The 25714-nt window shown below is 39.6% G+C and overlaps 1 protein-coding gene across 2 annotated transcripts in view; it reads right to left on the bottom strand.

Annotated features, from left to right (window-relative positions):
* Window positions 1-25497, bottom strand: part of LOC128688964 (fibrinogen-like protein 1) — a 70737-nt gene extending 45240 nt beyond the window's left edge. The window contains exons 1-4 of one of the 2 annotated variants that reach the window (XM_070085690.1): window positions 25307-25497; window positions 22574-22657; window positions 7210-7636; window positions 959-1036 (exon numbers count right to left, since the gene is read on the bottom strand). In XM_070085690.1, the coding sequence (XP_069941791.1) occupies window positions 959-1036; window positions 7210-7636; window positions 22574-22657; window positions 25307-25472 (755 nt within the window). In that variant the 5' untranslated portion in view covers window positions 25473-25497. The remainder of the gene's footprint in view (window positions 1-958; window positions 1037-7209; window positions 7637-22573; window positions 22658-25306) is intronic. The other variant, XM_070085691.1, reaches the window with a different exon arrangement.
* Window positions 25498-25714: the final 217 nt, after the last annotated feature.

Below are 25714 nucleotides of genomic sequence, written 5' to 3'. Positions count from 1 at the left end.
TTACCTTCCTTGTTGTAGTTCGTCGTGACGATCCCAGTAGTAGACTCACATTCGTCGGGTAGCACCGAGAATGCGTTGGAGGTTTCCACGGGAGTTTCCACAGCAGTCTCTTTCTTCTTCATCGTTTCTGGCTTTCCATTCGTCTTCTTGATCGTCAACTTCGTCGTCCCCTGCTGTCCAGCCACTGACCACGATCCCTTCTTGACCTGAGGACTCGAAACAGGAGGACTACTACGAATCCTCTTGTTTTCCTCGGTCAATCGCCGTATCTCCATCTTCGCTGCCCTCAATTCTTCCTTAAGTTGCTGGTAAAGTTGCTCGATGGAGGGCATCTTGGTTCAGTCCACGGGAGCAAACAAGACACTTCTTCACAGCACTCAAAGTACAGTCACCACTCAAGAGCACACAAACAGGTCTTCACGACACACAAACAGGTCTTCACGCACACAAACAGGTCTTCACCTGCACACAAACAGGTCTTCACTACCCTATTTCTAAACCAATACTTTCCTATGTCCTTTCTAAATCTAAACTTATCTAATTTAAATCCATTACTGCGGGTTCTCTCTTGGAGAGATATCCTCAAGACCTTGTTAATATCCCCTTTATTAATACCTATCTTCCACTTATACACTTCGATCAGGTCTCCCCTCATTCTTCATCTAACAAGTGAATGTAACTTAAGAGTCTTCAATCTTTCTTCATAAGGAAGATTTCTAATGCTATGTATTAATTTAGTCATCCTACGCTGAATGTTTTCTAACGAATTTATGTCCATTCAGCTTGTACTGATGATTTTAACAACTTTCGTGGATGAAGACAAGAAGGTGAGGTTATGCTTTTATCTGTTGAAAGAACGAGAATGAATAAATACTGACAGAGCTCAACAACAAATTAAATTACAAACATCGTTGTCAAGAGGTCAAATATCAATACCGAGACTCAAGAAACAACTTACCTCTCAGGGAAGATTTGATAGACGCCACTCTGAGTCTCACCTTCCAGCTGAATATCTGTGCAGTCTCGTGCAGAGCTGCTAGGTAGAGTAATGTCCAAATTAATCTAAATTGTTCAGAAAATCAAAATACATAATGAATAAATAATCATATTATTCATGGTAAAATATATTGGTGATAAACATAATTCTAAATATTGACATTCTAACCAGAACATGCAAGATAATGCATATCTATATAATTTAAATAAAAAAACTAACATACCAGGTACAATCAGGATCACTCATAATACTAGCAAATATTTCTGAGTCATTATGTAAAGTTGCTACTGAATCATAATAGTCAATATGTGCTCCAGCTCAACCTTGTCATCTTGTGGTGCTTCTGGACCATGACAATCATTTTATTTTGTTGCTAAACCATGACCATTGTTACGTGAAAATACTGGACTATAACTGTTAATATGCTTTGCTTCTTGACCATAATGATAACCTACATACTGCCTTCCGATATCCTCAGTATCAATTATTATGACTGCTTCTTGGTTATCCATGAATCTTCCTTATTATTCAAATTATTCTTTGTAACCTAATAACCGGATTCTTCATGAATTTTCTGATTATCCTTTATCGTTACCTAACAGTCTAACCCTCTTGGGGTGTAATCCCCTAAGTTAGTTGCAATCACCAAGTTGCAGTCACATCGCAGTCATTTAGCCTTGTGTACCTGTAACCATGTGGAACCTTTACGCAGCTGTACCTAAATAGGTTTACTACTATTGGTTATATATTATACCGATGGGCAAGGCACGTTCACGTAGGGCGAAACATGCAGAATAGGTGCGGAGAAAGCTGGTCTAACGTCACAAAATCCTCATGAGGTCCTGTGGCATAATAACCAATTCTGCGATTCTGAATAGCACTTTTGCTTGGCTATAGAGTTTGTACAACCCATAACTTGAATTATATAAGGCATTCCTATCATGTTTCAAGAGCAAGGATACAAATAAGTTTCTTTCCATGATGGAACTGTTGGGTACAAACATCTGGGCAACTGCACACCCCCGTTGGGTGATTGCAAGAACTGACAAGGCTGAAGATAGCATTCGACTCCTGGCCCGTCCTAACTGACTACAGATGTTGGGCTAATCTATTTTCCAGTGGTTTACTAGTTTGTCCAATATATGAAAGAGGGCAGAGTGCATGGGACCTTGTAAACACCACCCACACTATTAGACGGTGTGTTCTTAATCAGTTTCTGTTTCAGTGTCCCATTGTTTTCGAAGGCAATATTTATACTGAACTGTTTGTGCCTCACACAGGCTGACCAAATTCTCACTGTAGGGTAAAATCAGTATATTTTTCATGGAAGGCGTTTATTTAGGTTCAGTCCTGCAGAAAGTTTTCCTAGTTAACAGTAGGGCTTTCTCAACAGAATCTCAGGGATATCTCAGTTTTGTGGGTATGCTAAATATCTTATTGATTTCTTTTTCTAAATACTCCAGGCCGCAGATACGCAAGGCTCTCAAGGACATTGTAAAGAAAACACCACTTTTAGCCCTAGACTCATGATTTGAATAATAGTGAATGTATAATGACACATTGGTTGACTTCCTGAAAATTGTAAATTTAAAACTTCTGTCAACACGATGGATCTTGGGAAGGTAGAGTGTCGTCTACTTCATGCTCTGTTATGACCTTAATGGAACCCACTCACTCATTTATCCTACATCAAATTAAATTCTTCGCCTGATAAAGAACACACTCAGTATTTTTGTGAAAAATATTTTTACCTTTAAGATCATGAACAATATTCTGGATTATAAAAGTGTCGATTTTATACATTCCAGAACACGAATTTGAGATATGTTGTGCATCATCTTGATAAGAGATTGTAATATTAGTTATGGAAAACATTCATATTCTCTGAAATATTTTCGTTTACTTTCTCAGAAATTTGTGTTCATTACCAGAGATTGTCTTGCTCGGTCAGCTGGAATTTTTCAGTACTGGTGTAATGTATCTATGGCATGCTTCATGGGATTAGTTGCTTGAGTGGGTACCTTAAATAAGCTTCCGTGCGACGACTGGTTTTAATACGGCTCTTCTGATCAGCTTCAGAGTTTTAAGAATGGTTTATTCTGCTTAGAAGAAGGTTGGCAGGTTTAATGGAGTGTGTTGATGCCATTTTGCCACTTTTAATATAAAAAAAGTTTAATATTATTTTACTCTTTTGCATTATTTTACCTTGATACTAGTGATACTTGGCGCAAGAAACTGGATTTATCTTTCCCTTGATTGGATCGAATTTGAATACTTTTTATTCCCCAGGAGCTATATGACTCCCCAGGACTTATTGCTTTTCCCTAATTCAAATATAATAATTGTAAACTGCATCAGTCTTCATTAGTTGTTACATCATATGACATGGATGAAGCATATTATGGTATAAGGACTGTTGTTGCATTCTGTGCAGTAACTGGAAAATACATCTTCTGGTCAGTTTAAACTAACTACTGATCTGTTTCCATCAGTGGAAGCAATTTTTTGATGTTAGGTTGAGTAAGTTACAATGTGCCAGTTTTATTCATCAAATTGGTCTCTCTGGAATAATTGAAGAATATTTCTTCTGATCAGAAATTAGTCATAGTGTTTCATTTAATTTGGTTATCGTAGGTTAACTCAACAACTGCATGCCCTCGAGACCATTGTTAACAAAACTGCAGGATATGTTTTCAAAGCTTACATAAAACTTACTTTCAGTAATTACTTTCTTGAAGGTGGTCAGTCTTACTCAGAGAAAAGGTTGGATTGATTTTCGTCTGTTTAGGTCCCAAATGGCTTTTCTGGAAGAAATTCGAAAAATTTATTTTCTACTTTTAATGTGATATTTTTTTTCAGTGTCGAATTCGATCAGCTGCACACTTTTCTGCAGATAACTTGATAAAAGTTTTGAGCGACTTCAAGCTTACTGTCCTTGTGTTTTAATATAATGATTTCTTTGAAAGGTTCGAATTTGATCTGGGTTGTGTATGTCCAAATTTAATATGTTTATTGAATAAATTTAGAATTTAGCTTCCATATGATGACTTGTGAACGATGTTTTGACTCCCTTCATATCCTAAGAGCAAATACTTAACAAGTTTAACAACTTTTGCCGCATTATTTCACTCAGATACTTTCATGTAGAAGGCGCTCGTGTTATGAAACACGGGGACGCCTTGGATCGCACAGCTACGGAAGTACACAGCCTGGTTAATCGTGCATTTGGAGGAAGTAGAGGTCAAGTTTTCTCTTGAAGTTATCTACATTTGTTCAAGTAATCTACTGAAAGGAGGCTGAAGAATCTTGGGCCATATATGATGCTTCATCTTTCTTATACTGTGCCAGTGTGTCACCTACTTCTCACAAGGTTTATTTTATACTTCTTACATTATCTGTCTCGCAATCTCTTATGAAGGTGGCCTTCCTGCACTTTTCAGATATATATTATCAGGAAAATTTTCTCCATTTCAGTGAGTATATTCAAAGTACTTTGGTGTGTTCCAAATAGAATGATAATTGGTCTTATTTTATTAATATAAAAGGTTCTCGTTATTTATCTCGCATTTACTGTATTTGGATTATTGTGTTCTGTAACTAATAGTTCATCTCACAATATAATCACCAAGTCTTTCACATGCTCTTATGGTTCTTTGAGATGGTCTTCCTGTATTTTGTATTTTATATAAATTTTGCACTCATTATTCTTTCCTTTACTTAGCATATGGAATTAGTCACCACTGAACATTATGTTATTTTTCATTGCTTATATTTGTCTATATTTCTTGTAATTTTTCGGTCACTTCTGATAAGGCGACTTTCATGTTGATTTTGGTACCATCCCCCGGAACTCTCTCCAGGTAAACTCCAGGTAATCCACAAAGGATGATTGGTGACATATTCACGCATTAAATAACAGTAACATCCACCAATTGTCTTAGACATCTTAACTACGTTTAGTAACAGTATCAAATATCTTATTTCAGTTAAATACCTTACCAAGGACTTCATTCCATTGCTGACCTTGCTACTGGCAAGACACAGTCGCTCTACACTCAAGATGTCTCCTTTCGATCCCCGTTTGGGACGGTAATTTATATCCAACAAGCGTCATCTTCTTACAATGCTGTCACATTGTGTGATAATCTAACCAGCAAGAGGAGTAATTAATGACTTTACCAAGCTGGTCATAGCTACGGCAATAAGGACCTGCTTGTAGGTTAAATTCAAGGTAATTCACTCGCTGAAAGACTGCTTCATTGTCGTCTGTACTGACGACACTGAAACATCAAAACTCATGGACGAATCTTCAATCAAGACCCTACAAACACGACAATTCACCATATCTCCTTCTCCATTCCTGAGGGCGAAACGATCCATCTTTGTGAAAAGGCTTGACAAGATCGTCACGCCTCTCTCAACTGAAGCACTGAAGACATCTATCGAGGAACAAAACACTTGGGCCTCGTTAGACAACATCACCAAGATCCCTAACGTCTCATCAATGATAAAGATCACTTTCTCAGACATCTGCATGGCTGCCTAAGCTCTCTCTGACGGACTGGCCATCTCATATCACTTCACCCAAGCCACACAGAACCTGAACACTTCACACATGTCTCATATCACTTCACCCAAGCCACTCAGAATCTGAACGCTTCACACACGTCTCCCATTTGCTGGACCTGTTACATCACCAAGGACTGCTCCATCAAGGATAAGAAGTTCTGTTCAAAATGTGGGAATGATGGACACGAATTCAAATCCTGCACCATCACTACGGCTCCAACATGTTTTAACTGCGAGGGTAATCATCATATCCTTGTAGCTAAGTGCCCACCCAGGAAAGAAATCATATTGAAGAAAACAAAAGATCTGAAGAAGAACACCTCAAATTCACCGCTGCAATAACCAAACTATAAGTCGACACCACCAAGATTCTACACGCCACTCTACAGACACCTTCGCTCAGCAACTCACTCTCTCCACTCCCTGACGGTGCTCCCTTCAATGTGCTGTATTGCATGGTGTATGCACACCTTGCAAATACAGCAACCCCCGGAACTTTCAACACCACCATAAACGAACTATTCCATCTGAACAACATGACTGCCTTAAATTTCCCTGATTCCACATCTTCAGCCTAAATCTTCAAGATCCTTACCAATGTCGTGAACTTTACTGCACCTGCAAACCTATCTCCTTCTGCAAAGCAACTGTTCCTGTATCTTCTACAACCACCTCCACAGCCGACAACGTTGTTTGTTCTGCCTCACCCACCGACTCCCAACCTGTTGATACACCACCAATACACTTCTCCACTTTTCCTGCCGACCCACCGTCTCATGAGGAAACCTTTCCTTCTACACTTCTCCAACTGACGCTGACACCATGACCTGCACTGAGCTCTACAATGGCCTCAGTACCGGGAATGTCAAGTTTTCTTGCGAGCCATCTCTTCACTTCACACTTACCCAAGTTCTGGAATTCCTCAAGCCTCTATGTTTCACCTTTAGAAACAAGACAAAATTTTACTACCTCTCTAGGAGGAGCTTCAAAAAAAATTTAAAATGGCTCCTCTACAAACCTGCCTCCTCAATCATTTCAAATTACACCACTAGCGAACTGCCCTCTGATGTTCCTACCTGCCTTCTCTGTCTTGCGACCTAGCCTGCTACCAGCTTCTCAAGACAAGTCCTCCAACCATCCCAAGACCGTTACAACAGATCCTGCTACTCCTGTTTCTCCAATTTGTTCCACGAGCGATTAGCTGCTAGCACTGTTGACACTCCTCTCCAACGCTATTCTTCACCTGTCCCGTCTTCCCCGCACACTCCACATGGGGGTTTTACCTAAACTCTCTTGATCTTGATCTCGATCTTGACCAAGGACTTGCAATACTGATAATCATCTTAACTCGGGCTGGGGATATTCTTAGAGAGCTTATCATACATTGGTAATAGCTAATCATCTTACCTCAGACTGCATTTTATCTCAGACTGGCCTTACATCTTACCTCAGACTGACCTTACTAACATCTTACCTCAGACTGACCTTACTAATTGGTATATCTAGTTATCTCATTTTATCAATGTAACTACGTTCATGCATTATTTTTTTAATTACACATCTATTTATTTTGATAGAACGGGTATAAAACTGATTGACTTTGGCCTAATGCACGTATAGAGATATATTTATGTATAACTGACCTTATGTTGGTACTCTCCGTCACGCTGTGTTGACATGCTGAGGATAAATTTTTCAGTAGTGTGTTGTTGTCACGTAGCTGAGTGTTCATTTTGGTAACTTCTTCATTATATTGTGCCAAGTGGTCCATTTCCGACAGTAATTTGGTCAGATTTACTTCAAGTTTCCTGTATTGTCCTGCTGCTGCTTCCTCAGTTTGACGAAGATTGTCCTCCAGTACACGTATTGTGTCTTCTTTTTCCTTCAGAGAATCTTCATGTTGTTGAATTCTCATCTGTTGCTGTTGTCGTATCTCTTCATATTTCTGAAGTTTACCTTCTAGTTCTTGTATTTTATTCCACTGTTGCTGTTGTATGTCTGTTTGTCCCCGAATAGCGTCTTTAACTTCCCTCAGCAGGTAGTGGGTAACGTTGTCCTTGTGCTCACCACCTGCCACAAAAACAAATTTCGTTGGAAAGGTAAAGAAATCACCGTATTCTCGGTTTTCTACAGCTGTGGAAGTCAACATACAGAGACGACTGCACCTTCACATACACACACATGAGAACACATGTATTGTATATATGAGTGAGTATGTTTGGGAAGTGGAGAAGAATCCTTCCTCCATAAGCCATGCGTGTCGACAGAGGAGACTAATATGCCGGTAGCAAGGGGCTAGTAACCCTTACTCTAGCATTAATTACTAAATGTAAAAAGAGGAAAACTTTATAAAGTTGGGATGTTTGAATCTTCGTAGTATTGCAAATGATAAGAAAGATATTATTGTGAATGCTATGAATGAAAAGAAGCTGGTTGTCCTGACTCTAAGAGAAACAGAGTTGAAGTGGGTAGGGAAGTGTCAGTGGGGAGAAATAAATGGGGTTAGGTTAGGAGTATCTGAGAGAGTTTGAGCTATGGAAGTGAGTGGTAAGTTACGATGGGAACTGATGAAATATAAATGTATAGATTCAAGGATTATGTGGATTAAAATAAGTCAAAAAGTGGATTATACTAATTGTTTATGAACTTGGAGAAGAGAGGAATGTGGAGGAGAGAGACACGTTCTGATAGGTGAAAAGCGAATGCTTAGGAAGATTTGAACCAATTAGGATAGTAACAGTGGTGGAATGCTGGTAACTGTTGCAGAGGGTGTAGTAGGGAACTTTGAGGTGCCCGGATAATGGCGAGCTTATATACTGAACTTTGTATTGAAAGAAGTTTGGTAATAGGTAATACTCATTTTAAGAAAAAGGGGATAAATAAATACAAGACTGCAATTTGCCCGACTGTGTATTGGTGGATAAAGGAATTGATGGGTAGACTTCAGGATGTGCATGTTTGTAGAGGGACAACAGATATAACAGATCATTATTTAGTTGTAGCTACAGTGATAGTAAAAGGTAGATGGCGTACAAGAAGAATGGCATCGGCGAGCAAGAGAAAAAGGAAAGTTTGTAAATTAAAGGAGGAGGTTGAATAAGATATAAACAAATTTTGTGAGAAAGATAGACTATTGAGAGTGTCGGTAATGAGAAGGAGGTTGAAGAGGTATGGCAGAATGTAGTGTTAACGTATGTAGCAAAAGTTTGTTAATACCCCTTCAATCTTCATTTATCTCACTCACCCTCCCCGCTTACTCATCCTCCCCACATCACTCACCCTCCCCGCTTACTCACCCTCCCCACATCACTCACCCTCCCCGCTTACTCACCCTCCCCACATCACTCACCCTCTCCGCTTACTCACCCTCCCCACATCACTCACCCTCTCTGCTTACTCACCCTCCCCAAATCACTCACCCTGCCCAACTCACACACCTTCCCCATCACACTCACCCTCCCAACCTTACTCACCCTTCCCACCTCACTGACCCTGTCCAACTCACTCACCCTCCCCATCTTACTCACCTTCCCCACCTTACTCACCCTTCCCACCTCACTCACCCTGCCCAAATCACTCACCCTGCCCACCTCAAGCACCCTTCCCATCTTATTCACCCTCCCCACCTCACTCACCCTCCCCACCTCACTCACCCTCCCCACCTCACTCACCCTCCCCACCTAACTAACTCTCCCTACCATACCCTACCCACCTAACTCACCCTCCCCACCTCACTCACCCTGCCCAACTCACTCACCTTCCCCATCATCACACTCACTCTCCCCACCTCACTCACCCTGCCCAACTCACTCACCCTGCCCACCTCAAGCACCCTTCCCATCTTATTCACCCTTCCCACCTCACTCACCTTGCCCAACTCACTCACCCTCCCCACCACACACACCCTCCCCATCTTACTCACCCTCCCCACCTTACTCACCCTTCCCACCTCACTCACCCTACCCACCTCACTCATCCTCCCATCTTACTCACCCTCCCCACCTTACTCACCCTCCCCACCTTACCCTGCTCACCTCACTCACCCTGCCCACCTCACACCCTCCCCGCCTAACTTACTCTTCCTACCACACCCTCCCCACCTAACTCACCCTCCCCATATGACTTACTCCCCTACCCCAGTCTCATTTCCACTTCAGACACACACCCCACTTCCCCCATCTCCTTCTGTTATCTGCTTTATCTTCCTCATCCACTACTTACCCTCACAGGAGTGCACTCACCTTCAAAATCTTTTTCACTCTCTGTTATACCTTTGATGAGTTTCGATAGTTTATCTACTCTCGAAGCTCGGCCTTCGAACAGGCTCTTGATTCTTGATTCTTGATTCTGATGACCAGAGCTTTGGTAAGAAGGGTAAGGAAGAAGGATGGGTAAGGATGGAAATATTGGAAAAGGGTGGGAGGGGGGGGGAGAGGTAGGATATAAAAGGTAAGTGGCCCAACCACTTTGGTGTAATTTAAAAAGTGTATGTGAATTGATAAGATATTATTTAAGGGGTATAATACTAACCCATCAGAGTCACATAGATATAATAGGTATATAAGTACACGAACAGGCTCGTCGGGCGCTTCCCTGGTCAACCAGGCAGTTGCTGTTGTTGGTCCACTGACCCATATATCTATCACAGCCTATTTGATCTGGCACTTGTTAGAGATATTTGGCCAGTTTCGTTTTGTAAACATTTACAATTGTCCCAGTATTGTTTCTGATAACTTCTGATAAGATGCTGAACAGCCCTGGGGAAAGAATATTGATAGAATGTTCTCTTATTGTACTCACGGCGACCCTTCTCTTCACTAGGTTTATTTTACACTTCAATATCTCTCACACTATGTTGTTATGGCTGTGTGCAGTTTTGAAAATAAGGCCTTAAATGATTTCCACGTATACATTATCATGTATCTATCTTTCCTCCGCTCCAGTGAATACATAATTTAAATCCTTTATTGGCTTTATGTGAGCCGTAAATGATTTCTGCATCTGTCCCAGTACTGATATTTCTCCTGCCTGGAATAGAGCTCTCGATACTCAACAATGTTTTAAACGAGAGACCACAAGCGATTTCAATAGTGTCATCACTTGCACTATTCCTTGTTTTGAATGTTCTCATTATCCGCCCTATCATTTTACGTGTTGTGACAGTTACCCTATAGTATTCTTTGAAAGAAAAGTCAGCCTACATAATTACTCCCAGATCTTTCACGTGTTCTTTTCGTGCTATTTGATAACTGTCAAATTGCTTGTCACTGCCCACTGGAAAACCCTACTTATATCTTCTTGCCATTTTTTTGTGTCTATCTATGAAGGTGATTTTCATGCTTACTTTGGTGTCCACAAATGATGGTCCAAAACTATGGCGAGTGTTTTTATCTATCTCTCCTATGAGGATAAGAAATAATAGAGGCGTCAGGACCGTGTCTGTTTGTACTGAGAGTTTTGCCTCGCTAATGCTGGATTTTGCTCTGTTTACTACCACTATTTTTATTCCATCTTTCAGAAAGTTAAAAATCCATCTGCGTACCTTCCCCACTAGACCTTTGGCTCACATTTTGTGTGCAGTCATCCCATGATCACGTTTGTGAAACGACTTTAGAAAAACCATGTATACCACATCTGCGTTTTGGTTTTCTTACAACGCCACGGTAATTCTATCATAGCGATTTAGCAGTTGAGACAAGCAAGACATCTCAGCTCAAAAGCTATGTTGGTGTGGGTTGTGCAGATTGCGTTGTTCTATAAAATTTATAATTTAGCGTTTCATCACTCTTTTAAAGACTTTTATGATACGGGATGTTAAGGCTACTGGTCGGTAATTTTTGACTAATGCTCTACTGCCTCTCTTATGCAAAGGAGCTATATTCGTACTCTTAAGGTCCTTTCTCCGATGATACTAAGTGCTTGTGCTACTGGTACCTTGCACTTTTTTTTATAAATAAGGACATCCACGAATGTGGATGAGTGAGAGGCCATATTTTCTCTCTTTTACTGAATTTTAAGAGACCATTGCTATTGTCAGTTATTTAGTCTGTTTGGGCTTCAGATGAACTGAAAAAAGTGTCAATATTCTCCAGGCTGCTTCGTGTAGTTGGTTGTTGAACATCAGCTAGTGTTAATCTTTTAGTATTAGTGTTAATCTTTTAGTATTTCGCTCATTTCATGCTCATCGTCCGTGTATGAGCTTCCTGTGATTAAAAGTCCAGTTTTACAGGTAGTTCTTAGCTAGAGTCTAGCAGATGTAAAGAAATATGTAATTTCTTGCAATATCCTCAATGTTTTTTTTTTTTTTTTAGCTTTTGGTTCCCTTTTTGCTGTTTCTGTCTGGAACAACAACAACTTAGGTTTGTGTTACATCTCGGTGAACTCTTAGTTACATAAGAACATAAGAACATAAGAACATAAGAAAGGAGGAACACTGCAGGAGGCCTGTTGGCCCATACTAGGCAGGTCCTTTACAATTCATCCCACTAACAAAACATTTGCCCAACCCAGTTTTCTATGCCACCCAAGAAATAAGCTCTGATGTGAAAGTCCCACTCAAATACAACCCCTCCCACTCATGTACTTATCCAACCTAGATTTGAAACTACACAAAGTCCTAGCCTCAATAACCCAACTAGGTAGACTGTTCCACTCATCAACTACCCTATTTCCAAACCAATACTTTCCTATGTCCTTTCTAAATCTAAACTTATCTAATTTAAATCCATTACTGCGGGTTCTCTCTTAGAGAGACATCCTCAAGACCTTATTAATATTCCCTTTATTAATACCTATCTTCCACTTATACACTTCGATCAGGTCTCCCCTCATTCTTCGTCTAACAAGTGAATGTAACTTAAGAGTCTTCAATCTTTCTTCATAAGGAAGGTTTCTAATGCTATGTATTAATTTAGTCATCCTACGCTGAATGTTTTCTAACGAATTTATGTCCATTCTGTAATATGGAGACCAGAACTGAGCTGCATAATCTAGGTGAGGCCTTGCTAATGATGTATAAAGCTGCAGTATGACCTCTGGACTTCTGTTGCTTACACTTCTTGATATAAATCCCAGTAATCTATTTGCCTTATTACGTACGCTTAGGCATTGCTGTCTTGGTTTAAGGTTGCTGCTCACCATAACCCCCAAGTCCTTTTCGCAATCTGTATGGCTAAGTTCTACATCATTTAACTTATAAGTGCTAGGGTTATGGACACTCCCGAGCTTCAGAACCTTGCATTTATCTACATTGAACTGCATCTGCCACTTTTCTGACCAAGAATAGAGTTTGTTTAAATCCTCCTGAAGTTCCCTAACATCTACGTTTGAATCAATTATCCTACCTATCTTTGTGTCATCGGCGAATTTGCTCATATCACTAGTAATTCCCTCATTAAGATCATTGATATATATTATAAACAACAACGGGCCCAAGACTGATCCCTGTGGAACGCCACTTGTTACAGATCCCCACTCGGATTTAACCCCATTTGTGGACACTCTCTGCTTCCTGTCAGTGAGCCATGACTCGATCCACGAGAGCACTTTTCCCCCAATGCCATGAGCTGCCACTTTCTTTAACAGTCTATGGTGCGGAACTCTATCAAAAGCCTATTTTTCCTCCATTATGACATTCATATATTTAAGAAATTCAGTAGCCCCTTTTATCCTGTACATTCTTAAACGCTCTCTACATGTGATGAAAGTTTAACTATGAAAAATATTCAATACAGATCTTGTATGCTTCTGTGTTTAGCTTTCCCAGATACTGGTGAAGATTTAGGATGCTCATGATTGTTTCTCAGGATATGTCTGAAAGTTCTTTGTTAACTTTGTCCAAGTCAGTTCTGTGTTTGCTGAAGTTAAATTTACTGAGCATCCCTTCTACATTATTACTGGTGTTCTCCACTCTCGAGTTTATGGTTGTTTTTACTTATGTGGATTTGTGATCATATACTTTTTTGTTAATGTGTCTCTGATTAGTTCCTCGTTGTGTGTGAAGATTAAATCCAGTATAATTAATTTCTAATGTGATCTGTTGTCTGTTCGTTCAATGCAAACTTTTCACAAAGCCCCAGTAGTTCTCTGGTATGTATCAGCTGAGCTAGCGTGCTTCCAGGAACTATTTCTGGTACAATGCTGTGATGAACCATATTCCATTTTACACATGAAAAGTTAAAATCGCCAAGGACGATAATATTTGGTGTGGGGTTTTTCAAGCTTCTCAAGACTGCTATCTGTCTTCCTTATCTGATGAATGAATTCCTCGGCTGTTGCTGACGGTGGTTTATATACGAGGATTATTACCAGATTCCTATTGTCTACCTTTATTGCCTAGAACTGTTACTGTATCATTTGGTGAATTCAACAGTTCCGTGCAACAAAAAATATCTTTTACAGAGGGTCCTACTCCTCCCTGTGGATTGTTATCTCTGTCACATCTATATATACAGTATTATAGTTTTTTATCTTTATCTTCATCGTCCGAAACATCTTCAGAATGTGTTTCTGTGAATGACCCAAACATGGCATTCGCTTCCCTAAGAAGCCCACTAATATAACTATGTCATTTTTATTTTATTTCACCCCTGAGCGTTAGCAAAAGGGAAGCAGGATTTGCTATTTGGGATATTCAAGTTTGTGGGTTTCGTTAGCATCACTGGGAATGTACAATCTCGTAAGACTCATAAGACACCTAGTGTACATATCCATGCTTTTTCCAGTATTAATTGCGCACTTGTCTATACTACGTTCGACCCAATTGACTGGTATTGTTTGACTGTTGTGCAATTGACTGTTGTGCATCTCTGTACCAGCTGTTGTTCTCCGTTTGTTCCATTTTCTAGATCTGCTCATTTCTCTTTTTGTCTACAATCAGAATACTGTTCATTTCTCGTACTCCAGCTTTCTCTGTAGCGTCGTGAGGTTTTTCACATTTCTGGACTGAAGCACCTGTATTTCTTTTTAAAGCAACACTTGCCCTTCCCTAGCATACAGTGTATTTTAACATTTTTCTGTTGTGTTGATACCAGCATTCTCTCCCAGATATGCACATCACTGTATCGTAGTATTTGCAGATGTTTTTACTGCCAACGTAATCTGAGGTAGACTCATTCTCTCTTTCTAAGAGGAGTTCTGGATTCTTTTGCCTACATTTCCCCTGTGGATATTTCTCCATCTTGTTCTGTTGCGTGGATTCCTGCGGTTGTCGTCTCTTCTTTGTAATTTGCTCACTATATTGCATTCATTTTTTTTGTCTCTTCTTTCCTGTCCAGAGTATCTTTTCCTCCCCAGACTGTATATATCTGGCAAGCGGGCACATAGTGCGGGTTATTTGTGTATTGTTCCAGTCACGGTATTGTGAACCAAAACCCAGCCCGTCGCGTTAGCCACTAGACCAGCTAGCCACAATAAGATTCATCCAACTAGGTATATTTCTACACCGTAGGAAAGTTAGCACAGGCACCTCTGTGACCACAAATGCAAGTTTTTACAGACGAATCTCCAGCTAGCGTGGCCGTGACGAACTCTAGCTCAAGTCCCTTCACTGCCGTCAACATGACTCAAGAAATCGTAATTACACGATTGCAAATAAACCATGCCCCCGGCCGGGATTGAACCCGCGGTCATAGAGTCTCAAAACTCCAGCCCGTCGCGGGTTCAATCCCGGCCGGGGGTATGGTTTATTTGCAATCGTGTCATTACGATTTCTTGAGTCATGTTGACGGCAGTGAAGGGACTTGAGCTAGAGTTCGTCACGGCCACGCTAGCTGGAGATTCGTCTGTAAAAACTTGCATTTGTGGTCACAGAGGTGCCTGTGCTAACTTTCCTATGGTGTAGAAATATACCTAGTTGGATGAATCTTATTGTGGCTAGCTGGTCTAGTGGCTAACGCGACGGGCTGGAGTTTTGAGACTCTATGACCGCGGGTTCAATCCCGGCCGGGGGTATGGTTTATTTGCAATCGTGTCATTACGATTTCTTGAGTCACGGTATTGTGATTTTTATTCTTTCTAAATTGCTTACATTATCTAGGCTTTTAAGCTTCAATACTACCCTTATAACTGTCCAGCTTTTCATCTCTCTAGAACAAATCAAGAAGCACCTTACACATTTAAGGGCATTGTTCATGGCTGCATTAAGCTATGTGCATGAAATTTTGTGCCACGTATTCCATAAACGATACCCCTTATTTTTCTCCCTAGATTCTTTTCCCAATAACCATGCTGACTGTAGGATTCTTATTTGTTTAATATGCCAGTACGTGTAGGTTTAAGGAGGAGTGAGGCGAGTGCTTTGAGTGGGTGGTGAGTGAGTATATTAGTGCCCCCAATACACCTCACTTCTCAGCATATCCTGCACCTGCAGGGCGCTCTAACTTTTTTTCTCTCTCTTACGAAACAGCAGATTTATGTCTTATTTTAAGTCCTACGTTCTACATTATATGTATATGTATATTTAAATAGCAACGCTCTTCTTGCCGAATAAGGCAAGCGAAAATTCGTGTGTGCAATAATTTCACAAAAATCATTCTGAACCTAACGAAAACAAATATATTACATTGTGTTTGTTTGTTATTAAATTATTGTAAACTTATCTAAACTATTGTTGGATTAGGTTAAATTAAATTGCGCTTGTTATAATAAGGTTAGGTAAGTTTTCTAAGGTTCTTTTGGTACAAAATTACTAATTTTTATATTACATAATTGAAAAAAATGTGTATCTAAATGTATAAAAGAAAATTTCAGAAAAGATTTAATTTCAGATTTATTTATCTATCTATCTAACTATATCTACATATATATATATATATATATATATATATATATATATATATATATATATATATATATATATATATATATATATATATATATATATATATATTTATATATATATATATATATATATATATATATATATATATATATATATATATATATATATATATATATATATATATATATATATATATATATATATATGTAGATATAGATAGATAGATAGACAGATAGATAGATATATAAATATGAAATTAAATCTTTTCTAACATTTTCTTTTATACGTTTAGATACATATTTTAGATACATATATACAATGAGAGTAAAAGGTAGATGGGATACAAGGAGAATAGAAGAATCAGGGAAGAGAGAGGTGAAGGTTTATAAACTAAAAGAGGAGGCAGTTAGGGTAAGATATAAACAGCTATTGGAGGATAGATGGGCTAATGAGAGCATAGGCAATGGGGTCGAAGAGGTATGGGGTAGGTTTAAAAATATAGTGTTAGAGTGTTCAGCAGAAGTTTGTGGTTACAGGAAAGTGGGTGCAGGAGGGAAGAGGAGCGATTGGTGGAATGATAATGTAAAGAGAGTAGTAAGGGAGAAAAAGTTAGCATATGAGAAGTTTTTACAAAGTAGAAGTGATGCAAGGAGGGAAGAGTATATGGAGAAAAAGAGAGAGGTTAAGAGAGTGGTGAAGCAATATCAAAAGAGAGCAAATGAGAGAGTGGGTGATATGTTATCAACAAATTTTGTTGAAAATAAGAAAAAGTTATGGAGTGAAATTAACAAGTTAAGAAAGCCTAGAGAACAAATGGATTTGTCAGTTAAAAATAGGAGAGTTATTAAATAGAGAGTTAGAGGTATTGGGAAGATGGAGGGAATATTTTGAGGAATCGTTAAATGTCGATGAAGATAGGGAAGCTGTGATTTCGTGTTTACCTGGAGTTTACCTGGAGAGAGTTCTGGGGGTCAACGCCCCCGCGGCCCGGTCTGTGACCAGGCCGCGGAGGCAAGGAGGCAAGGAGGCAAGGAGGAACAACATCTTGTAGGAGTGAGGAAGAGCCAGTTGTGAGTGTGGGGGAAGTTCGTGAGGCAGTAGGTAAAATGAAAGGGGGTAAGGCAGCCGGGATTGATGGGATAAAGATAGAAATGTTAAAAGCAGATGGGGATATAGTTTTGGAGTGGTTGGTGCAATTATTTAATAAATGTATGGAAGAGGGTAAGGTACCTAGGGATTGGCAGAGAGCATGCATAGTTCCTTTGCATAAAGGCAAAGGGGATAAAAGAGAGTGCAAAAATTATAGGGGGATAAGTCTGTTGAGTATACCTGGTAAAGTGTATGGTAGAGTTATTATTGAAAGAATTAAGAGTAAGACGGAGAATAGGATAGCAGATGAACAAGGAGGCTTTAGGAAAGGTAGGGGGTGTGTGGACCAGGTGTTTACAGTGAAACATATAAGTGAACAGTATTTAGATAAGGCTAAAGAGGTCTTTGTGGCATTTATGGATTTGGAAAAGGTGTATGACAGGGTGGATAGGGGGGCAATGTGGCAGATGTTGCAGGTGTATGGTGTAGGAGGTAGGTTACTGAAAGCAGTGAAGAGTTTTTACGAGGATAGTGAGGCTCAAGTTAGAGTATGTAGGAAAGAGGGAAATTATTTCCCAGTAAAAGTAGGCCTTAGACAAGGATGTGTGATGTCACCGTGGTTGTTTAATATATTTATAGATGGGGTTGTAAGAGAAGTAAATGCGAGGGTCTTGGCAAGAGGCGTGGAGTTAAAAGATAAAGAATCACACATAAAGTGGGAGTTGTCACAGTGGCCCTTTGCTGATGACACTGTGCTCTATGGAGATTCTGAAGAGAAGTTGCAGAGATTGGTGGATGAATTTTGGTATGGTGTGCAAAAGAAGAAAATTGAAAGTGAATACAGGAAAGAGTAAGGTTATGAGGATAACAAAAAGATTAGGTGATGAAAGATTGGACATCAGATTGGAGGGAGAGAGTATTGAGGAGGTGAATGTATTCAGATATTTGGGAGTGGACGTGTCAGCGGATGGATCTATGAAAGATGAGGTGAATCATAGAATTGATGAGGGGAAAAGGGTGAGTGGTGCACTTAGGAGTCTGTGGAGACAAAGAACTTTGTCCTTGGAGGCAAAGAGGGGAATGTATGAGAGTATAGTTTTACCAACGCTCTTATATGGGTGTGAAGCATGGGTGATGAATGTTGCAGCGAGGAGAAGGCTGGAGGCAGAGGAGATGTCATGTCTGAGGGCAATGTGTGGTGTGAATATAATGCAGAGAATTCGTAGTTTGGAAGTTAGGAGGAGGTGCGGGATTACCAAAACTGTTGTCCAGAGGGCTGAGGAAGGGTTATTGAGGTGGTTCGGACATGTAAAGAGAATGGAGCGAAACAGAGTGACTTCAAGAGTGTATCAGTCTGTAGTGAAAGGAAGGCGGGGTAGGGGTCGGCCTAGGGAGGGTTGGAGGGAGGGGGTAAAGGAGGTTTTGTGTGCGAGGGGCTTGGATTTCCAGCAGGCATGCGTGAGCGTGTTTGATAGGAGTGAATGGAGACAAATGGTTTTTAATACTTGACGTGCTGTTGGAGTGTGAGCAAAGTAACATTTATGAAGGGGTTCAGGGAAACCGGCAGGCCGGACTTGAGTCCTGGAGATGGGAAGTACAGTGCCTGCACTCTGAAGGAGGGGTGTTAATGTTGCAGTTTAAAAACTGTAGTGTAAAGCACCCTTCTGGCAAGACAGTGATGGAGTGAATGATGGTGAAAGTTTTTCTTTTTCGGGCCACCCTGCCTTGGTGGGAATCGGCCAGTGTGATAATAAATAATAAAAAAAAATATAATTGTTTGAATATTTTCTTCCCCTACCATCCTCTATATTTCATATTACATGTTAACATTATTAATAGACAAAATACATTGACAGAAAACACAAACATGAATACATTGGTACAATATATAAAAGGTTATGAATATCCTCCATCTCCTCCGAAGCCGGACACGAGCCCAGTGTGCAGCAAGCATTTTCCTTCTGGATGGCCACGCTGAGGCTCTGGATGCTCTTGGATCCCTGGTGGTGTTGATGAGTCTGGAACCCAGTTCTTTAAGGAAACGTTTGACATGTTTTCCCCATGATCCCAAGGTCTCTGATCCCACTGGGACAAATTGATAATGTTGACTTATGTCCCTGTACTTGCCGATCTTGTACTCCTCCCTGTGGTCAGCAGCTCCTCCCTGTCGCCTCACACTGTGATGGATATAGGTATCAGCTAGCGTCGACACACAGGTATATTCCCATGCTAGGAGTTTGCTATTCTTCCAAGGACAGATAGTGATCTCATTGGGGCAGTGTGCTGGGTTGTGGGTATTGTTGGCTGCTAGTGATCGGGGCTTCCTCTCGGCTGGCATCCAGCTGTAGCAAGTGTTCTCTTTATGATGTCGTTGACCTCATTGTGCCTTGCATGCCAACCCTTGGTTTTGGAACAGTTAAGACCATGTAGACCATATTGGTCGGCTTGTGCTTCGCCGCAAATACACGTATATTTTGTGTGAATTCGGGCAGCAAGGCGCAGAACTGTTTGGAATAAGTCCTCGGAATAAGTCCACTCACAGCTTGGAGATGGGCAGTCTCCCTTTCTGTTCGTTACAGCCCTAAGCATGTTGGAAAGCACCTTTTCAGCGATGGGGCCATCCCAGCTTGACTGTAGGCCAGTGCTGCACTAGGTTTTGGTGCTGGAGCAGCAAGAGTCTCCCATTCAGTGATGGCACTGGCATCTTGTAAGGTACTCTTATAAACAATTTAACTTGCATAATACTTTGGCTAAAATTTTTGACATATATTCTCTGGAGACCTATAATACTGTGGTTTGTACTGGAACACTTTGTCAATATATACTTTACATTATCTACATTACACAGACATGCAGTGCACACGCGGTTTATTTCACCTATTTCACATTTCACGCTCATTCCAGATTATCTTTGTTCATTTTTACCGATGAGGTATATTTCTGCTTTTATTTCATTTTATTCATGTAGCTGCCAGAAGATAAGGCAACTGGATCATTTAGTTTGACTTACGAGAAGTTTGTGTCATCGAGACTGGTCATTACTCAGTTAATTTATTATGTCTTACACCTACACTACTGTTCACTCACTCACTCCTATTTATGCTTAAAACTTTCCAGTATGTTTTTAATACTTCGCTAGTTGGGTTGCTTCACTGGCTGTGAATGGCTTTACAGTAATAAAACTGGTTTCATGTGGCCTCCTTTTATTTTCGTAATTAATCTAAACACACACTTCGCTTGAGCGGTAACATTTGTTACCCAGACAACACTGGTCACTGGAAACTATCAATATAGAACATTTATTTTCCTCCAAAACTATGCAAATGAAATATTTGAAACTAGGATGGTTCACGATCCCTCCCACCTCCCTCACTTTTCCCATCTCACTCATTTATCCCTTCTCATCCTCCCACAAAACTTCCCTTCCATATCTCATTTACCCTAACTTCCTTACCTACCTTCACCACCAACTACTTATTCTCATTATCTCTACTTCACTCACCCTCCCCAACTCTCCCAGCTTCCCCATCTCACTAATCTTCCCCTTATCACCCTTCCCACTTTACTACCCCATCCCATCTTACTCATCCTTCCCATCTTCTCCTTTACTCTCCAGGACTAATTTACCCTCTGGCCTGACACTACCTGCTAACACAAAACAGCTGATTCTCTCAGTGGACTAAGAAGCCTGGCACCATAATTTGACACCCACTGGCAAATACCAACGTCTGGTATTTGTCAGTGGGCGTCAAATCATGGTGGCGTCAATTCATGCTAACAAATATAGCATGAACTGACTGCACCAGTTAACATTTTCAGCTGAAACTAACTTCTGAAAGCGACACTGTCAGCTGACACTACTAGGTAACTCTACATTCTGCCACTTACAGCTGACACTGCTAGCTGACATATAAGATTAAACTGACACTGTTTGCAGTTGATAATACTGAATGACAATATTTGTAAACAGTGAAATTTTCTGTTTACCTTACTGGCTGACATTAATTGCTAACACTGACACTGCCTGTTGTCACAACTAGCTGATTCTGCCTACTGATACTGACTACACTAGTAGAAATTTCTGGCTGACACTAAGCGCCCCAACTACAAACTGAAAATACTACAAGCTGAAAATACCTGAGGTTAATGGTGACCTCATGCTTTCTTTGCCACTTCCGGTTGACATTATAAGGCGAATATATATATATGCTGACAGCACCAACCTTCACAATATACATGCTGACACCATTTACACTTACAATGTACATGCTGGCACCACCAACCCTCACAATCTACATGCTGACACCACCAACTCTCACAATCTACATGCTGACACCACCAAACCTTAAAATCTACATGCTGACACCACCAACCCTTACTATCTATATGCTGGCACCACCAACACGTATTATCTATATGCTGACACCACCAACCCTTACAATCTATATGCTGACACCATCAACCCTTACACTCGATATGCTGACACCATCAACCCTTACAATCTATATGCTGACACCACCAACCCTTAAAATCTACATGCTGACACCACCAACCCTTACTATCTATATGCTGACACCACCAACACATACTGTCTATATGCTGACATCACCAACCCTTACAATCTATATGCTGACACCATCAACCCTTACAATCTATATGCTGACACCACTAACCCTTACATTCTACATGCTGACACCACCAACCCTTGCTATCTATATGCTGATACCACCAACCCTTACTATCTATAAGCTAACACCACCAACACTTACTCTCTATATACTGACGCCACCAACCCTTACTATCTATAGGCTGACACCACCAAGCAGCACAGTCTGCCTCAACTTACACTCAAAAAAATCCTTGACAGACAATAACGCTCCCTTCATACCCTGCCAGAGAGGACTGACACTATCATCTGACTAAAAGCTGACACAACTGACTGATAATAATAGTAGTGACATTTCCATCTGATAATAACAGTGGCACTACCGTCAGACACACAGATTACTACATAGTTGAATAATTATCTCATCCTATTACTGGTTAATTCTCTTGAGGTATTTAACAACTAAGTATTATTAAATATTCCAATGTATTTCTACACGCTAACACACAAATACAGAAACAAGGATATTTACCTTGTGTACATCTTTCATCAGCAGCAATTTTAGTGGAGAATAGTTGTGATAGAGCATTAATTTTCCTCAGTAAACTCTTGATCCCTGAAAGAAATAATAATTAAGGTGGTATTAAACTCTATTCTTAAAAACATCTTTACAGACTGCAAAGAGCATGTTAATCAAGAATTCCCCTAAACGCTGTGTAGGTGGTGTGTACAGGATTGGGTGCCAAGGCTGCAACTTATCCTATGTGGGACAAACTGGCAAACCTCTAAATGTTAGAATTACACAACATCAGTATTCAGTAAGGACTTCTGAAGAATCAAATGCAATATTCAACCACAAACGAGCTTGTAATAATCTGGCTAAATGAACTGAGGAAAAGGTCATTGTTCTATGTACTTCATGGCTAGAAAGAAATATTCATGAGTCTGCAAATATTAAACACGACAAATATTAATTATACAATGGTAGTAGTGGGTTGTTTAAGCCTAATACATACATAATTCAGGGTACCGTGAACAATGTAAAACCGAATTCTAATATGAATGTTCTGGATTCTCTTAGCTGTCTGGGTTGCACTCCAAGGAATTAGGGCTTGGGGATTGTCTTCCCTTTTGAGGCTCGACAGTGAGTCTACTCATTAGGCGAGCTTGCCTATTTTTCCTATTTTCCATAAGTGTGTAAAATTTCCCTAAGACAATTACCATGCACATCTATATTCAGAATGCTAAGTCCTTAACGTTGCCCTGAAGTCTGACTGATAATTTTGATAGCTGTTATATCATCAATTTTAGTTTTGCTAGTTAACGACTCCAATATCTATGCTTGTGGGCTGACTATCCTATATTTCTATTATACTCAAATTGTCTGGTACTAGGCACTCGTGTGCTAGGGGCACTGTATGTTTCCCGCCTCTAATATAATTAATCTTACCAAGCGTCAATCTGAATGAATCGACTGAGATTTCTTACTCATTTCTGCAACTTTCCAAGCTCCTGATATGTTGATTGCAACACGAAAGGCCTATAGCTATTATTCAACTCCTTCTGTGCTAGAATTGCATCTTGTATCTCTGTTTTCCATATATATATATATATATATATATATATATATATATATATATATATATATATATATATATATATATATATATATATATATATATATATATATATATATATATATATATATGAATATGTATATATATATATATATATATGAATATGTATATATATATATATATATGAATATGTATATATATATATATATGAATATGAATATCAGCAAGTACAGGGACATTAGCCAACAGTATCAATTTGTCCCAGTGGGATCAGAGACCTTGGGATCATGGGGAAAAAATGCCACACGTTTCCTTAAAGAATTGGGTTCCAGACTCATCGACACCACCAGGGACCCAAGGGCAGCCACTTTCATGTTCCAGCGCCTCAGCGTCGCCATCCAGAGGGGAAATGCTTGCTGCATACTTGGCTCACGTCCAGCCTCGGAGGAGCTGGAGGAAATTCATCATCTTTGATACATTGTGCCATTGTATTCATGTTTATGTTTTTTTCTGTAAATGTATTTTGTTTATTAATAAATGTTCACTTAGAAAAAAATATATATATATATATAATATATATATATATATATATATATATATATATATATATATATATATATATATATGTATATATGTATGTATATATATATATATATATATATATATATATATATATATATATATATATATATATATATATATATATATATATATATATATATATATATATATATATATATAAAATCCCTCCACAGCAGGATTCGAACTTGCACACTCTGCATCAAAATATACAGCATGAATATTGAAATGATTTAAAATAACGACAGGTTGCTAGCTAAGACACATATGCAACACCTAGGTTCTTTATATAAAAATGTTTCACGTCTTCAATCGAGTACAGAAAAGTTGGTAGAAGCAGAAGAGATGTGAAGACGATGTAATCAGTCCATCATCCTTGAACACGTAGTTTTGAGGTGGTCAGTTCCTCAGCCTCAAAACTACGTCTTCAAGGGTGATGGACTGATTATATCGTCTTCACAACTCTTCTGCTTCTACCAACTTTCCTGTACTCAACTGAAGAAGCCTACCGTGTAGGCGAAACGTTTCGGAATAAAGATGCCTAACTGTTGTATATGTGTCTTACCTAACAACCTGTTGGTATTTTCTACCATTTTATTATTCACTGTGTCAGACACTGTAATACAATGGTATCTTGGTACAGAACAAAACACCTTGGACAGCTTCTACAAATAGTTGGATATGAGAGGGACGTGACCTCTCAATGATTACTTCTACCAGTGGCCTACATCTCACCTCCGGACAGTACATAGTCTGCGTACTGTCACTGCAGCTTCACATTCTTTCAGATTATGGACTGAGGGACTGACCTCCTCAAAAGTACGTCTTCAAGGGTGATGGACTGATTACATTGTCTTCACATGTCTTCTGCTTCTACCAACTTCTGTACTCGACTGGTGAAGCCTACTGTGTAGGCGAAACGTTTCGAAATAAAGATACCTAACTGTTGTATGTCTTACCTAACAACAAATACACAGTATTTTTTGCCACAAAGCCAGACCCCAGAGTGCGAAGGTTCGAATCCTGCTGTGGACTGAGAGATAATGTTTGCAAATAATTTCTCCCATTTGCAAATTATTAAGCATATGAATGTATAGGTATGAAATTACCTTCACCTATGCCTGTCTGTTCCTCCAGTATCTGTTTTATAGCAATTTGATTCTGGATAACATTTTCTGTCAAATTGAAAGCTTCATTATTTCCACCAATAGTGTCTGGAAGTAAGGCAAAACAGGCCACGAGCACTAGTAGTAGACCAAGGAGCGGCCGAGCCATGACTCCACCTCATACACAGCACAGTGACACTACTGTCCTGCCTGCTCACACTCCCAGTGCCTGCTTAATGCCTGACTAGTGCATACGCACTCTTCACCCTACTGTGATATTTTATCATGTGAAATCGAGAAATTTTATAAATTAAATATGAACATTTAACATATTTAAATGAAACGTGAAGCATAGCACAAAGGAGTAATATTTACGTTCTCACAATCACTACTCACCAGGCCACAACAACA

Source organism: Cherax quadricarinatus, chromosome 16 (genome assembly GCF_038502225.1).
Source record: "Cherax quadricarinatus isolate ZL_2023a chromosome 16, ASM3850222v1, whole genome shotgun sequence".
NCBI classification, from domain to species: domain Eukaryota; kingdom Metazoa; phylum Arthropoda; class Malacostraca; order Decapoda; family Parastacidae; genus Cherax; species Cherax quadricarinatus.
The sequence above is the reverse complement of the archived record's forward strand: the minus strand, read 5'-3'. Positions and strand labels throughout refer to the sequence as shown.